This window comes from Pipra filicauda, unplaced genomic scaffold (assembly GCF_003945595.2).
Source record: "Pipra filicauda isolate LSUMZ 115617 unplaced genomic scaffold, ASM394559v2 scaffold100_size2392355_pilon, whole genome shotgun sequence".
Classification (NCBI taxonomy): Eukaryota; Metazoa; Chordata; class Aves; order Passeriformes; family Pipridae; genus Pipra; species Pipra filicauda.
The window spans coordinates 1,555,422-1,572,932 of NW_024103441.1; the positions used below are offsets into that span (position 1 = coordinate 1,555,422).

The 17,511-nt window shown below is 53.3% G+C and overlaps 1 protein-coding gene across 3 annotated transcripts in view; it reads left to right on the plus strand.

The window, feature by feature from the left end:
- GAPVD1 (GTPase activating protein and VPS9 domains 1) overlaps window positions 1–4,091 on the plus strand; it is a 29,524-nt gene extending 25,433 nt beyond the window's left edge. For 2 of the 3 annotated variants that reach the window (XM_027741419.2, XM_027741418.2), the window contains exon 26: window positions 387–685. In XM_027741419.2, coding sequence (XP_027597220.1) covers window positions 387–527 — 141 coding nt within the window. In that variant the 3' untranslated portion in view covers window positions 528–685. Of the gene's footprint in view, window positions 1–386 lie in introns of all 3 variants that reach the window. The other variant, XM_027741413.2, reaches the window with a different exon arrangement.
- Window positions 4,092–17,511: the final 13,420 nt, after the last annotated feature.

The window sequence follows — 17,511 nt, forward strand, 5'->3', positions numbered from 1 at the left end:
TCGACACTAGGACTGACTTGTGTTGCTGGTCTTTTTGACATGAGTGGAGAATGGTCTGTCACATGTCAGACACCAAAACAACAGGCTTTACACGTGTTGAGGTCCTGATGACCTTCATAGATTCTGCCAGTGTTCCCCTTCTTTCTCTTGGCCTGCTAGTCATTTTTCCTTGATGAGAAAAAGGCTCTTTTCATCAAGCCTGATGTCTTCTGAGCGTGTGAGATGGGGCTGGTCAGGATGAGCAGTGCCTGCCCTGGAGACTGTTACCTGCTGTGCAGTATCAGGATCACTGCACGGAGGGAATTGGGGTTCTTTCTGTATCTTGCAGTGTTTGATGTCGAGCTTTGCAAACAAACTGTGAGTATCTCTCTCTTCTCCAACCCCAGGCAAACCCCCCTTGCCTGCTGTCCACTGTGCAGTACATCAGTAGTTTCTATGCCAACTGCTTGTCTGGAGAGGAGTCGTACTGGTGGATGCAGTTCACGGCAGCCGTGGAGTTCATCAAAACCATCGATGATCGCAAGTAACTCGCCCAGCACATGCATGGGCAGACTGTGAGCAGGAGAGGAGCGTCTGAGAATGTACAACAGCTGCAAAAGCTGAAGAAAAGACTTTCCTTGTATAATACTGTACAGAATTGAGGCATTTTAAAACACACCTTTACTAATCTAATTAATTTAACAGATTTTCCTCTTCTCTTTCGGTTGCGTTTTTCTCCCCTCTAGATACTGGCACTGCAAAAGGGACCACAGTTTTCAGGTATTTTGGAATCTCAAAACATGCAGAAAATATTTCATGCTTTCTCCACCACCCCTCTTGCTGAATTCTTCCTCACGTGAATAGTTCATTTGATTTCTAACAGAAAACTGAAACAAGAGGAATCAGGGCAGCCACACAGTAAACTTTCTAGTTGAATACACCTTTTATTAAGAAAACACCAGCCACACTGAAAGTTTGTAGTAGCTGACATCAGTTATCGATTATATTTCACCTAAATTTAAAATCTGAGAGGACAATGTAAATATTATATAACTATATTTAATGCATTGCAAGTTTCTTTGGACTCGTTATCCTTCGAATAAAAAGCAAAAGCCTCTCTGACCTCTAACAGGTTGTGACGTACCGTGTTTTGGTGATGGAAGGACTTCCTAGAAAGGCTAAGGTTTAAAAAGGGCAAACTGAACTATTTATTAAAATGTAATTAAGGTTACTGAAATTTCTAAAACTGGAATTTTTAATAGGGCTTATTAGCTAGCTGAACACTTCTTGGCTAGGGCATTAGGGTGTTACAGAGGTTTGGGTATATAGAGGAGAGCGACTGTAAGTTGCAATAGAGAAGTCTAATATAAAAAAGGAGAAATAAAATACCTTACTGTAATATTTTTTCTGATCTATTGTGTATACTGTACAAACCCCAAACAGAGATCCTTAACAGAACCTTGGGCTGTAATATATATTTTGATTAGTGACATTAAATACATATGCCAGGGGGTTCAGTGAATGTTTTTACTAAATGTTCTTCGTGTTGTCTGCTATGCAGCAGTGCAAGTTTTACTGTTCATATAAAATATTTTAAAATAATATAACACTGTTCTTTATGAAACATATCATGGCATCAGTTCAGGGTGTTTTATAGATTTCTCACCCCGCCTTTCCCTTAAACTGACAGTTACCAGGTTAAAGAGGTTTTTATGCACACCACCACGTGTGTTTTTCACGACTGAAGTGGTCTGGGGCATGGCCAGTGCGTGTTGGCTCTTTATAAGCACTCGCTGTCCTTTTTCAGCTTGAATGCAGTGAAAAAGGACATCGAGCATTGAACTTTTTCATGTCAGTGTTATTTCTTGCTCTTTCCAGAGTGTTCATTGCACTTCTGACAGAGGGATGTGGTAAGGTTTGGTGTCTGTGAGTGGTAAAGAAAACAAAATCTTTCTCACAGTCTTTTCAAAACACTATTGGTTGGTTTTGTGTGTGTGCATTTTGATGATTAAAACCTGTAAGCAACTAGTACTTGGGAAAATCATGTGGTTAATTGGAATTAGAGCAAAGTATTGAGTGCATGATTTGGCTGTGCTACTTGTCAAGGCATAATTAAAGAAACTTACTTTCTTGGACTCAGATAGAACTCAGTCTTAGCAGTTTTGCCAAACTAATCACAGATGAGAAGCTGAGATGGTAACTTTTTTCTTTTATAGTCTTTCTCCTCTGTTAGAGACTCAGCTGTGTGGAGGAGCAATACTCAATTGAAACAGAATTCTTCTGATCTGCCTTACTGTGGTGACTCAGTCTGTGTAGCACTGCAATATTCTGGTTATTTAGCCTTGATGGGTTTTTGGTGCTGAACACGTAACTCAATACTGCAAGCACAGCCCTAACCAATAACACTCAGCAGCAAAGCACAAACATGCCCTTGAAGATATGCCCAGATCATATCGAAAAGCAATATAAATCCATTTATACTGAAGTGTCCTGTAATATGTAATTATTACTTGAATATCCAAGACATTAAGACCGAAGTGTGAAAGTTCTCTTGCAGTTTGGGTGTTGGTTGAGGAGAGTATTTGTAGGATCCTTAAAGAAGGCACAAGGACACTGGAGCTGGTGTTCACCCTGCACGTTGCCTCTTTGCTGACCTGGACACAGGGTTGGGTCAGGCCCATTGCGTCTTTCAGGTTTGCTCTCCCTTATGGAAGGGGCAAGAACCATTTTCTCCACAGCTTTTATCACTTTATTTCTCTGCATAAAAAAATATTTAAAAGAACTGGTGTCTTTTTTTAATTGTTATTTAGTTATTTTAAAACCAATAAGTTTCAGTGAGCCCCAGGTGAGCTGACAGTTTTTGTAGCAAGATGGTCCTTTGCTTCTTTTTTTTCCAACCTACTCTGAAGGTCCTTTATATAGTCTTGATAGGTGTAGTTAGAGAATTAGGCTTTCCAAAGAATTAAAAACCTGCCTGTAATGTCCTTTTACTGTTTTCCCCGGTGTCCCGTAATGTTTTGTTTTAAAATGCTGAATTCCATGTCTAGGAAGTGGTGGTGTTAGGTTTGGTGTGCAATAGTGAAGGTGAAAAGACAGTGCATAAAGGACCAAAAGTACCAGTACTGCTGCCAAAAGGTGCCAGCCAGCCACGGGCCTGTTGCTGTAGTCTCGGTGCTTTCTGTGAATTAAACTTCTCCAGCCACTGGAGGAGGAATGGGACATTTTGGGGAGAGGGAGGGGGGAGAGGTTGTTGGTAACGGGTCACAGCTGGGGACAGGCTCGGTCGCTGTTGTCAGTGCCGGTTGTTGGCACGTCCTGAGGAACTGCCACGTGAAATGATGGCATGTCTGTGCCTGGGAATGTTACAGAGGTGCTGGTGTCCTTTTTGAGTAGAGGAGGGAAGGAAGGGGCTGGGGTTTTCATCCCTAGGAGATTCCTTTGTGCTCCTGAGATTTCTCTTTAAAGCCTTTTTAAATCCTCTTTAAGGAGAATCAGAATGTCTCTGGCCTACCAAGGATTTGAGTTTAAAAGTTTTTGTTTTGAAGACCTTTTACTACCAAATGCTGAATGTAACTGCCATAAATTTCAGGAAAAAAAGCCACGAACATGATGCTGTTTCCTGTGGGTGAGTCTCTGGTGAGCACAGTGTTGGTTCGTATTGCTTGAAAACGTTCTTGTTCTGTTAAGCCAAATTCTCAGAGAATTGGAGAACTCACTGCCATGGGAATGGGGAGGGGTGAAGAGGGTGGGAGAGGGGGCAGAGCTGTGTGTTGGCATGAGTGAGTCACGGTGTGCTGGGAGAGCTGGAGCAGCAGGAAGGCAGTGGGGACGGAGGGGGAAGGATGCTCGTGTGTGGGTACAGCTGGGGACGTGGTTGAGCCTGTACTACTTGAGAATTAACCTCTGCTAAGTTAGTAGTGTGTGTTCTGTACCTTTTAATTGTGCTTTACCTCTATTGAAAAGCTTTGTACTGCCTCTCCTCTTTGGTAAAGCCTTTATAAATCTAAATTAACGAGCTTGCACAATCTTGTATACAGGAACCCCATCTTGTCTCTTAACGTGATTATTAATGTATTATTCTGTAAAAACTGATTAAAAGGAGAGCAGTTTAACCGCCTGGCTTTGACGTTTCTGCCTTGTTCCAGTGCCATCACCAGTTCTGCTGGGGATGGCAGTGCAAAGTGTGAGCAGCTTCCCACTAACTCTGTGAGGTTTCCTGTTGGGGATCACTGCTCTGCTCCATCCTCACACCTCTCAGGGAAGGGACAGTGGCAAAAAAGAACCAAAATCCAGTTAAAGGGAAAGGAAGCATTGCTGCATTGACTGCTTAACACAGAGCTCTTCAGATATTATTTTAAATCCTGTGGCTTGGGCTGTTCTAAGAGCTTGAGAGGAAAGAAGTGGCTCTGCCTGTGGCAGGGCCATGCCCATCCCTCTGCTGCCTGCTGTTTGATGCCTTGATGGGAGTGGTCAAGTCCAAAAGTGTTATGTTTGGCATCTTGTTTCTTAAGAAATGTTAATTTTACCTGTGAGCCAGGAGCATTTTCTCAGCTGTCGTGCACCCAGCCCGTTCCTGGTGCCGGCAGGGGCAGGTGGGCACAGCGGTGGGACCGGGGCGGGGGCACGGCCGTGGCGCTGCCACGAGCTTGGTCCCCGCAGTGTTATTGACCTTGATTCTCTCTCATTTGCATCCAGCATTTTTCATCCTCTGGAATATGGTGTTTGGGGACCTTTCCATCATTAAGTGGATTTACAGCAATTTCCTTATGTGTTTTCTCCAAGGGATTCTGTTATGAGAGGCACATTAAATCTCCATTAATACCTCATTATCCGACTGATAAGATTACCATGATAATGAGGCAGAAATTCTAATTGTTTCACTTCTTATTGTGCCTTTCATTAAATCACATACCTGGAAGTTGCTGTCGGAGAGGAGAGCTCCAGCCTGCAGAGCTCGAGAGGTGACCTGGTTCTGTGCATCCTGGTCCTGTCCCACAGTGCTCAGGGGATGCTGGGGCGTGCTGGCCTTTTCTCCCAGGCTCCTGTGCCTCCTGCCACGGCCTCCCCTCTGTGGCAGTGCCACCAGGAGGGCTTCTGGTGGCCCCAGGGCCTTTGGGAGCGTGGATTTGGAGAGACCCTGTCCCACATGCCCCGTGCCCGTGCCGTGGTTGTGTGGAGCCGTTGGCTCCAAGCGCAGGGGTGTGCAGCCTCCGCCGGAGCTGTTAGAACCCATCAGGTCAATGATCCATGAACTAAGAAGTCTCTAAGCAGGAGCAATTATTGTCTATCATGTGTCAAAGGCGCCTGTATTGACCCCGATAGATGGAGCCATTATGTCCTGTTGAGGCAGCGATCCATGAACGGAGGGTTCACGGGAGCAGAGGTCTCAACACACCACACCAGCGCCGTCCATCCGTCCTGCCCGTCCCCGCAGGGTGAGGGATGCACAAGGTGAGGGGACAGGGATGGGTTTGGGGAGGGGAGCAGTGTGGATGCTGCCAGCTCAGTGTTCTGCTGGAGCAGCCTGGAGCCAGGCCAGGCTGGGGGAACAGCCCCACTGGGCCCCAGGGCTCCTCAGGGGATGTTCTGCATCTGCCCCAGGCCCCGCTCCCCTGGGGTGTGTGCAGGGATTCTGGTGACCAGCACGACCTGAGCTCTGGTCCAGGAACAGAGACACCTCTGTGGGGCCATGTTGGTCACACACTGCTGGTGAGAGCCCCTGCCTGGTCCTGACAGGCAGCCCACAGCCAACCTCGTTAGGAAACACCACAGAGCCCTGCTTGGCACCAGATCCAGCTCTGGATCCCCTAGTTCCTTAAGTGGGGGGGGGGGGGGGCGGGGGCCATTTCTGCAAACAGTCTGTTCCTCAGGCTCAGTTAACGAGGTAGAGGAGCCCACAGTGGATGGTACCTCTTGGCCTATGGGGCAGGGGGTCCCCAGGACAAGGACTGTGGGAGCCCCTCTTTCAGCACAGCACTGGGGTTGGCCATGGAGCCCCTGGCTCAATGCCCTGAGTGGAGATGGAGCTGGGCCCTGGCCCCTGGCCCCCTGCCCAGGCTTCTGGCATCCAGATCTGCTGCAGAACAGAACGTTATCCTGCACAAGTGGACTCAGGCTCCTCCTGTGCCAAGGAGGAGATGTCTCCATAGTAACTGGCACATTTGGAGGGCAGGAGGTGCAAGGGACTGAGACAAAGCCTCTGTGAGAGCCCTGGGCAGACCCCACAGCCCAGGGTACCCTTGGGCCCAGGGTGCTGCTTGGCCAGGGGCACAGGCTGCTCCAGCCCCCTGTCCCTGCTGCTCCATCAGGAGCCAGGTATGGCCCCCCCAGCAGTGCCCCCAGTGCTGATGGCAGAGACCCTGTCCCTGTGGTGGCAGGGGTGTCACTGCTGTGGGGAGGGGTGCTTTTTAGCACCAGCCTGCAGAGCCAGAGCTGAGGGGGCAGCCATGGCCATGCCTGGGGCTCTGGGCTGGGGCAGCTGCATGGCAGCACCTGGGCCAGGCAGGTGCAAGGTGGGTGGTGGGTGCCCTGTGGGGAGCGGGTGCCCTGCCCACCACTGCCCACCTCTGCCAGCCCCGCCGGCAGCACCACCACTGAGCCACGGCACCAGCAGAGTCATCGGGCTGGGGTTAATCAACATTCATTCATGTTTCCAAGTGTAAATTGAGCATTTGTTTAATTATGTGTAAGCAGCAATACATTCTGGCCATTATCTAAATCACTATTTTATTTCCTGGATGTGGTTTCATAATGCCGGGTTTGTGCTCCAGCCTCTGCATCATTAACAGAGAAGAGTTAATGAATATAAAAGCGTAAAGGCTAATTACACTTTAATTTACAATCATGGTCTCATTTTGGGACCACATGAAATCTGTTTTGAAAACAATTAAAACAAAAAAAAAAACCCAGTGAAGGTCTGGTGAGTGGAAGGGTTTTGGCACAAAGTGAGCAGTGGCCACCGGGCCCATGGTGCTGTGGCTGCTCGGTGTTAGCGGGGCCAGGGCTGCCCACGGCTCCCAGGAGCCTGGTGGGTCCCTTGTGCTCCCCTGGGCCCTGCAGGGTGATGACCTGGGCTGGCAGTGGGACCCCCTGGGGCCGGTGCTGGTGTGGGGACAGTGCCAAGGATGTAAATTGGAGCCCAAGGGGGGGAGCACAGTTCACCTGAAGGAGACAAAGATTTATTGGGCTGCAGCTGTTGAAAGCAAAATCCAGCGAGAGTGCTGACTCCAGCACTTTGCAGTATTTCCCGTTCCCAGCACCCATGGCCGTGCCTCCCTGGAGCAGGTACCAGAGCCTGGCCCTCGGGGGGACGGTGGCTGAAGGTGAAGCTAGTGGCAGGAGTGGTGATGGGAGCGGGTCGGGCTCTGTCTCTGCTGCTCTGCAGGAGGATCAGGCTGAGCAGCAGGGCTCTGGTAATCCAGGTGTTGGGGCAGCTCCCTGCAGGCTGCAGCAGACAGAGCCCCTGGGTCTGTCCCCCACCACCAGTCACCCATGGCAGAGACCATGGCTTCATCCGAGGGTGTCCCTGAGGCTCTGGGGACTGTCACACCACCATGTCCAGGCCTAGGACAGGAGCTGTCCCCACTGGATGGGGTTGCACTTCTGGAACCAACTGTGGGTTACAGGTGGGATTTTGGGGCTGAGGTGTTGGCTGGGAGGAGAGCAGGGCTGGGGGAGCAGGACTGGAGCATGGGGCTCGTGTGCTGTGATCAGGTGTGTGCACACACGTGTGCTCCTGTGCTTTGTGATGGGTGAATTTGTTTGTATTTCCTTTATTCTGATTCCCTCAGAAATAGCATAAGAGCTGAGTGCAGGAGGGAGCAGTGGCCTCGGAGCCAGAGGCTCGTTCCGGCAGAGGAAATAAATCTCCCTGAGAAAACCACTTTGCTCACACAATTCCAATCCCACAGGGCATCGTGGCATCACTCACTTCTTGTTTTATTTAGCTGATAATCTTTTATTTGGCCAGTCAAGCCCTATGGAAGCAGGATGCCTTTACTGGGTGTTGGAGGGGGGGCTCACAGACCTGGGCACTGGGAGGGCAGCGATGCCCGGGGGTGCATCCTGTGCCAGGGGCTCAGCTCAGACTGTGCCGTGCTGGGACTTGTGTCTTGGGTGGGTCCCCTGCGCTGACACCCTGCAGAAGCACTGGAGCCCCTGTGGTTTTGCTTGCCCTGCCCATGGTGGAGGACAGGACATGTCCTTCTGCTGCCAGGTGTCTCTGGAGGTGGCTCAGGGACATCTGCTCAGCAGGATTTGCAGGACTCAGCACTTGTGGTGGACCCACGGGCTCTGTGGGTGCCTCTCCCTCTGATGGATGTGCTGAACTGGGACAGTGGAGGCTCCTTCACCAGTGGGCACCATCACAGGACCCAACTGCCCTTGCTGGGATGTGGGTGTGGGGGCTCTGCTGTCCCCCTGGGTCTGTGTGGGGTCCACATGCCAGCAGTGTGGGCACATCTCTGCTCCCATACAGGCACCTGAGGACCCCTCCCCTTCCTGTCCCTCTCCAGGGCTAATGCAGGAGCTGTGCCATAGTGGAAACCTCGCGTGTCCCTCAGCCAGGTTTGTCATCCAGCTTGTCACCGAGGCGGGGCCGTGTCAGTAATGAACACATCCAGGGGCTGAGTGCCTGCGGCCGCTAATTGAAAGCGCTCACAGCTGGGAATTGGGGTGGGTTAGGCACACTCCCTGCACTAACAGGGATTTGCCATTCAAAATTCCATGGCTGCCGAGGGCAGCAGAGGAGGAACAGCCGCTGTGCCCTGTCCGCGCCGGGAGCAGGCACTGGCACCACACGGGTCAGACACAGACCTACATCACCCTAGGAAATGCAGCACCCCAACCTGCAGCTGAGGTGGCGGCTGGGGCTGCTGGGACTGCCAGAGCTGCTGGGGCTGGGGCTGCTGGGGGCTCCAGCTATTTGGGGAGGTGTTGGCTGTGATGTGTTTGTGCCTCATGAGGGGTCAAGGCTCACCCATGACCCTTTGCAGTGGTACCAGTGATCACAGGGCTTGGTGGCAGTAGCGTGGGGAGGTAGCTTGTGTGGGGCACCAACACAGCCCTTGTCAGCCCTTGTCAGCATTCCCACCTTCCCACTAATCCTTGTCATCCCAAATCTTATCAGCACTGATTTGATATTTACTTCCAGATTGCAGATGAACATGTTGAACATCATCATCCGATGATGATTCCCCATTGACAACCACTTTTTGAGACCTGTCAGTCAGCCAATTCTTAATCCTTTTAATGTGAGCTCTATTGATATTATATAGAGCTAATTTTTTAATCAAAACGTCATGTGCTATTAAATCAAACGCCGAACAGAAGCCGAAGCGTACCACAGCTTCTCAGTTACTTTTATTAGTTAAACTTCTAAATTAAAGGAATGAAACCAAATTTTTTGACAAGCCCAAATTCCCATCCAACCATGCTCCTGGCGCTGGTTGCAGCCCCACTTGCTGTCACTGGCAGCCGTTCCAGCTCCTCAGCTGCTGCCCGGGCATGGCTGTGGCCAGAGGGGTGAGCGCGGCCGGCGGGGCTGGCACGGGGCTGGACGTGCCAGGGAATGGCTGAGTACTGGGGTGGCCTCGATGCAGAGCTGCTGCTGGGGTGGAGGGGCTGAATCCAGGACACTTCACAGTTAAAGTCCTGGTGGAGAAATGGGAATTTTTCTCCTGTGCTGGATGCAGCCTCTGACCTGAAAACGTGCCCCAGCCTCCCCGGATGCGGAGCGGGAGCAGCCGTGCAAATGCGATATGACAGCGCAAGACACACCAATATGGTTACCAGCTGTCCGGCCGCCACTGGGCCCTACTGGGTGGGCAGGCGATGCCCCAGTCGCAGATGCATTTCGGGGGGAGGAGGGAGGGCTCGGGCAGGGCCCCTACGTGCAGGCAGGCACACGCTGCCCAGTGCCAGGTCGCTGGGACCGGCACAAGTGCTCGTCAGACCGGGACAAACTCGTGGGGTCCCACTGCTGTCACCCTGGATAGGGCTTAGGCACAGTTTGGGGCCCTGTGCCACTGTGACCAGGCTTTGGGGACCCCTGCCCAGAGCCAGGTGAGCCAGGCTGGTGGCAAACCCCCTGCCCAGAAACCCCCTCCAGCTGCCACCCACGTGGGCTTCTGCTCGGGTCCATCCGGCGCAAGGCAACTCCCCTGGCTGTGTCCCCTCCAGATCAACCAACCCTTTGTAAATCTAAATTAATAAGGTTGCACAGCTACAGATACAGGAACACGGGCTGTGTCTTGTCTTTGTCGATCAATGCTTTCTATCATCTCATAAAGCTGATTAAAAAGCAGAGCAGTTCATCTCACCAGGTTCCACATCCCAACGTTATAAATTTGATATTCTGGTTAATGATTGTCAGCGCCGGTGGAGGACATGGAGGCTGATCAGTATTTGTAGTTTATAATTAATTATTGGAGCGTTGCTGCAGAGGACACCAAGGAGGGGTTGGGACTGATTACGAATTTATTGTTTCTATAATGCCAAAGAGCAAGAGAAGGGGAGTTTGTATGTCCAGCATTGCCCATGCCAGAGGGACACAGAGCACCAGTGTGACCTGTCACGGTCACCAGCTCCACATCTGTGTCCCCAGTGTGGCTGGGAGGGTCAGCCAAGAGGGTCAGCTGCATTCCATCCCTTTCCTGTTGTCTGTGGGGAAGCTGCAGTGAACAGATGTCTCTGCCCCAGCTCTGGACACAGGGATGTTGGTCCCTCAGGCTAGACGGTGACCTGGTTGTTGATGCCAGCTGCTTGGAGAGCCCATGGATGGATGGATGATGCTGTGCATCCCTGTCTGGCAGCCCTGCCGGGGTCTTGGCCCCTCGACGACTGCGGGCAGGGCTGCGGTGGCTGGTCCTTGGCAGCCGTGTGGCACAGGGAAGAAAATTCCACCAGTGGGTCCCATAGCCACTGCCTGGGCCAGCACGGGGAGTTTTGGGACTTCTTTCTCTAGAAATAAGAAACTTGACCCCAAAGGAATGTCCTGAGCTGTTTCTCTGGGATAAAATCCTGTAACTTGACCAGATCCCGCATCTCAGACAGCCCCGTGTCCCGGATGGGTGATGTGCTCTGGGGGCTGAGGTGGCCACTGGCCCTCCGGACAGGAGCAGGCATAGGGACAGGGACAGCGACAGGGACAGCGACAGGGCATGGCGGTGGTCGCGCAGCCCGTGCCGCGCCGGAGGAGGGCTGCGATCGGCGGCCTCAAGGTGGCACCGTAAGAGTGGGAACGGCGAGGAGGAACAAAGGCGGCTCAGAGCCCCCTACACAGCTCAGAGCCCCCAGCACTGCTCAGAGCCCCCTGCCCAGCTCAGAGCCCCCTGCCCAGCTCAGAGTCCCCTGCCCAGCTCAGAGCCCCCTGCCCAGCTCAGAGTCCCCAGCTCTTGGGCAGAACAGGAGGGTCACAATGCCACCAGCAAAAATCCCAGCAGTGGTCACGAAAATGGGGTCATGAGGGTGGCAAGGTTGGTGGTCCTGGGGCACCCACAGCCCCCGGTCAGCACGGAGCAGTGGGACCCCCATGTGTGAGGCTCTGCGGGCTGTACCGAGTGTCACAGGGGTGTGTCAGTCACAGCTCGGACTGATGTCACACCACCTCGTGTCTGCAGGGACTTTGGGGTGTATTTTATGTTTCAGTGTGCCAGATGCTCTGCATGTGGGAAGGTGGATGCCGTGTGACGTGAGGCTGGTGCCCATGGGAGGTGACAGCACGGACCCACCGAGCCCTTTGGGCTCATACCACCGAGCCAGGTACGATGTCAGGGGTCCTTGCTGCCCCTCTCTTGAGGGGTCCTGTCCCTGAAATGCAGCCCAAACCCACTGCTGGCTGTGGGGTGTCCTCCTGCCTAGTCCCCTCGGCCACGAGCCTCCCGTGCCTGCTGTGAGCCTGTGCCAGCTCCCAGGGGAGCAGGGCCGGGGTGTGGGAGGTGCCCTCCTGCTAATTGGAGTGTGCTGAGGAGGAACCAGCTCAGCTCTGCCTGCCTTGACATTAAGACCTAAACTTGCTGTAAAACCAAATGGATACACACACCCACATCCACGAGGCTTTTAGTTCAGCAACAAGTGATTCCATCAAAGCCCAGCACCTAATTTAATAGCAATAATGAAAGGTGTGCGTCACTATTAATTTAAGCACTCCAACATTAGCCTTGCACTTAGAAACCAGCAAGGCAAAGCTATTTACAACTGAATGTACCAGGGCAATAAATTGAAAGGACTGGTCTGACCTGCGGTGGCGGCTTTCTTCATTTATACATAGATATATTTCTATGGATGCATTTATTCCCATCTCTTTAGCAAACCCTCCCTAATTAAGTTGAAGTGGCAGTGGAAGTGTGGCAGTAAGTGTGGAAAGAAGCTGCTAAAAACGTATTTAATTCATTATAAATAATCTTTGATAGCGTGAGGTTGGATAAAGGTTTTCGGTATCAGAGCAGGACACCAAGGAAGGCCAGGGAGATCATCCACACGAGGCAGGAGCATCCGTGTCATGTGGTTTAACACCCTCGCACTGGGGAAGGGGGAGCAAGGCTGGCACAGGGGGGCTGTGGAGCACTGGCACCAGCAGCAGCACCAGCTCTGGCTCCAGGAGCACCGTGGTGTGAGGCAGGGGGAGGTCGGTGGGCACGGGGGCTCTGGCTCCGTGTGGCTGCGTGCTGCGTGTGCCCTCGGGATGATAATGTATGTGAGGAGGAAGGTGTATGTCACCCACATTAAAGGAGTTTAATGTGCTCGGAGTCACAGTATTGTACCCTTGCAGAATACATTATCTGTCACGCTGCCTTTACAGGCTGTCACCTCGCAGAGAGGCTGCAGAGTTCCTGGAAACCATTATCAGCCTCTAATGATATTATCAAAATTGGAGCAGGCGCGGTGTGGTGGGGCCGGGGGAGGCACTGCCACTGCTCTGCCTGCCCCGAGAGGTGCCTCCTGTGCCCCACCAGCCCTGGGAGCAGCGGGACGGGGGCTGCAGCTCCACAGACCCCTCTGGAGCCAAGTCCAGTGTCTGAGGCAGTGAAGGGTGCAGTGGTCGTGGGTGGCCCTGAGTGGCCCATGGAGCCACCGCCGGGACTGGGGTGGAACCTTGGGCAGGGGCACCTGCCCCTGCCCCATAAGGCCTCTGCTCACCTGTGGGGGGGCCCAGCCCATGGGCACCATCCCCACCATGTCCCACTCCAGGGTGCCCTTCCTGCGGGCCAGCGACCCCGCGGGAGCAGCTGAGCACTGCTCTGCCCTCTCCTTGTCAGGTGGAATTAAAAAGAAAAGGCGCCGTCTTTTTTGGAGTGTAATCTTCCACCTGCGACAAGAAGCCACGCAAACTGATAAATTGCAGATTAAACGAGTGCCACACTCCACTCCAGCCCTGGCTGTTAATTCCCCTGTTGTGCAATTCCCGGCTCTCAGGGCCTGTCAATTCCAGCTAATCGCAGGAGGCACTAAAACACTCTGCCCTGACAGCCCCGGATCGAGGCACCCCTGACTCCCGGCTCAGGTGGATTGCACGCATCACTTATGCACAAATCAGCAATATGCCAGCAGGGAGGAATTATGTCCGATGACAGCCCAGACATGAGGTACATATTGCAGAGCCGGCGAGCCCCAGCCGCCGTGACAGATTGCGGCGCGGGGCTGCGCGCTGGTGCGGGAGCAGATCCCGCTGCACCGGCCCGACGCACCCGGAGCCACCGGCCCCGCGCCTGTGCCGCGGCAGGATGGGACGGCACCCCCGCCCTGTCCCCAGCCTGTCCCCGTCCCCAGCACTGCCGTGGCCGGGGTTGCCCACAGGGGCTGGTGCTGGCACCGTATTGAAGGAACTCCCAGTGCTTGAGGTGGGGAGGGCGCGGGGCTGGGAATGGCACCGCGGGCACGGGAGCTGTCCCACCTGGGGTGGGGGCCAGCCCTGCTCAGCCCAGCCCGGCTCTGCTGTAACGTTTAGCTTGCCTTAGTCCGTGATCCTGAAAAGCTGAAATTAATGACAGCCTTGCAGTTGCTCATTAATAATTGCTTCATTACTGTACGCAGTTGCAGCCTCCTGACAATAATGGGGTTTGCTGGTGTATTTCTAATTATCTGGCATTCCAGCTCCCTAACAGAGCCCTGGCACTCCCCAGTGAGACCCTCCTCTCCAGCAGGAGCACAGCCCAGCCCGCTCAGCCCCGACGTCTCTGGCAGCCCACGTGCTCCTCCTTCCTTTGCAGCTCCTGGGAAGGGGCTGAACTGCCCTGGCGAAGGCCCAGGCGGGACTTGGGGGTATCCAGATGCACCACTCTTGTGCTGAGCTCTGCCATGTCCCCGTCACATGCCTGGTGCTCCTGACCAGGTCGGTTTGGGAGCAATGACGTCGAGCGAGGCAGCGGCACTGACCAGGTATGTGCCTGCAGCTGGTGGTGCTTGGCATGGCCATACCATGGCCATCCCCATGGCCACACCACTGCCATCCCCATGGCCACACCACGGCCATCCCCATGGCCACACCACTGCCATCCCTATGGCCACACCACAGCCATCCCCATGGCCACACCACTGCCATCCCTATGGCCACACCACAACCATCCCCATGACCATGGCAGTCCTGGTAGCCCCAGAGCTACCACTTGTGTACCTTGCAGCCTGGGCGAGCAGAGCCAAGCAGGAGGTGCCAGGAGCCTCTGTGGATGCCTCTGGTGGGGCTGGCTGGGGCAAGGCCGTGGTGCTGCAGGTGGTGGCTGCACTCATGGCAGGAATGCGAGTGCCGTTCATCAGCTCCTTGGAGAAATTCCCCCGGCAGTGGCGGCGGTGCCGGCGTCGGGGGAATTGTGGCCCGTCCCCACTCTCACAGCACGGAAATGACCACTTGTGCCCCATTCCAGCCCCGCCGCCGGCTCGCAGCCCATTATGGCACATGTGGCCCCCACGCTCCCACTTGGGGAGGGGGCTCATTTGTAGTTAAAAATCTATTGTGACTTGTCAGAAAAATGAATAAATGAGCACATTATTTTTTCATTTTGGAGCTCAGCATCTGTTTGTCTAATCAAGAAAGAGAACTGGGAAAGTCAACCAGGGCTGACGCACACATTTTATTTAACTTTTCCTCTGTCAAAGGAGTTTAAATGTGTAATGAACAGGCCATGGTGATTTGAAATATAATCCCATTACTCTGATGAGATTACCCAGGCTGTGAGAGTTCACAAATCATGCTTAGGGTTTTTAGAGTGAACAACACCCTGTTGAGATTTTTTTCTCTTTTTGCATTTAAGCAGAGGTGTGTGGGGAGAATAAAACATGACAGTGCTTAACCCTTCGTGCAGCAGAGCAGGGCTGTGCTCAGGGTCAGCCCTCCCTATGCCCCAGCTGCCCATGGTGGCCCTGGGACCTTCCATGGGCACGGCAGCAGTGCTGGGGAGCAGCACCCGGCCAGGGCGTGGGGCACAGGGCACCTGGACCAGCTGGCCGTGTGCCCACTGTGCCCACACATCCCTGTCCTCGTCACTGTCCTTGTCGTGGTGTCACACCAGGGTGGCTGTGCTGGGATGTGATTTAAGGGGCATTAATTTCAGCTGCAGCAGCAGCACCCAGCACCACCCGCCACCACGGCAGCGCATTTCCATGAATTCATGGGCCCATTACAAACATGTCTCCATAAATAACTCCCCCCATTAATCTCAGGGCTGCACCCAGGGCTCTGTGATGGGTTTTGCCTGCTTGTCCCGGCGCCGGGTCCCAGCCCTGTCTGAGGGGCAGCTGCAAAAGTGCCGGGATGCACCAGAGTCCTGCCAACCCAAACCCAAAGGAGCCTCTGGCTTGAATTGCTCCTGTGGGAGTCCATGGCAAACCCCTGTGGGGCCAGGGAGAGCACCCAGTGCTCTGGCCTTGGGTGCCAGCACATGCCTGGGTGCCCTGTGTGTTTCCTGCTCAGAGGCCACTCTTGTGGTCCCCAGTGCTCTGATAAAGCCAAGGAGAAGGAGGGGGATTGTCCCTGCAGACAGGACTCCTCCAACAGCCGGAGCCAGAGAAAATTCAGAAAACCTCTGCTGCCTCCACCAGCTCCCAGTGCACGGCAGGCCAGAGTCATCCTCAGTGCATGAGCTGCATCCACCCTCCTCTGCCAGAGCCCAGGAGCAGGGATGGAGGAACAGCTTGCCTTGCTGACCCAGTTGAATGCCCATCTGACTCAATTACATCTACGACTACCGGGGAAAGACCAGCCCGTGATGGGTCCGTGCTCAGCTGTGCACAGATTGCAGCCATGAGCTCCAATTTAACTCCTTCAGAAACACTGAGGAGCAGAAATGTCTGTTCTGCAGGGGGGCTGCTTAGCTCTTGGAATGCCGGATCTTTCCAGGATTTAAGAAAGGTTTCCTGCATGCCATGTATGCAATTGGGTCTGATCTTTGAAAGCAAATTCGCTTTTTAACTGTCAATGGCTCTTTTGGAGCAAATAAACTCATTCTGGGCTCCAATGTTCCCTGCTCCTCACTCAGCCCTTGGAGCAGCCTCCAGCAGCAGCATCTGCCTGTCCGTCCGTCCACCCATCCCTGTCCTGGCTCCCAGGAACACCCACACTGGGAACAGCCAGTGGCAGGTGACTGATGAGAGGGTGTGAAAACACATGATCTGGGCAAGGGACTGTGCCACAAACGTCACCACAGACAGCAGAGATTGCATTATTTGAATTTTTAGGCTTTACTGAGAGCAAACCTGCACATGCTGAATCCCTGCTGATGATAAATACACGTGAGGGGCTGACAACAGCACTATGGCCATGGAAACAGGAGACTGCTGCAGTTCCTGATATCAAATAGGCAATTTTTCAGCTCAGTTAAAAAGAATTGAAACTGGGTGGCCAAAGAACATTCACAGAGCAACTTTAATGTTAAATAGTTCACAGTCGGTTAAAGGAGTCATTTACATCAAAGGGGGTTTCCCCATTGCATCTGTGCCGCATTTGCACATAGAAAATATTTAAAAAATTAATAACATACTATAAAATAGCGTTTCTCATTTTGCAGATACCATGGAAGACTGTACAGCGAGGCCTGGCCTCAGTGGTGTGGGCAGGGCTCCCTCCCTGCGGCATCGGCACCGGGAGGGCTGAACCGACAACAGGTGAGACACAGACCCTCCCTCTGCCTCGGGGTGAGACACAGACCCTCCCTCTGCCTCGGGGTGAGACACAGACCCTCCCTCTGCCTCGGGGTGAGACACAGACCCTCCCTCTGCCTCGGGGTTGTTCCTGCACAACGTGTTAAGGCTCAGGGCTCAGGACGTTTTCTCTGTACAAAAGCCAGGTGGGAGCTGGCAGAGGTCAGGCTGTGCCGTGGGACTGCCGTGCTCAGCTGGCCCCAGCCCCGTGGGGTTCAATGCCGTGTGGAACCAGGGCAGTTCCATGATACAGGGATGTGTGTGCAGAGCTCCAGCGACCTGGAGAGATGGATGAAAGACACCTCTGGTGAATTCAACCAAAAACGTGGCTCTGGGTCTCAGCAATCCCATTCCCATGTTCCCTGATGTATTAAGGATGGACAAAGCCAACATAGTTACAAA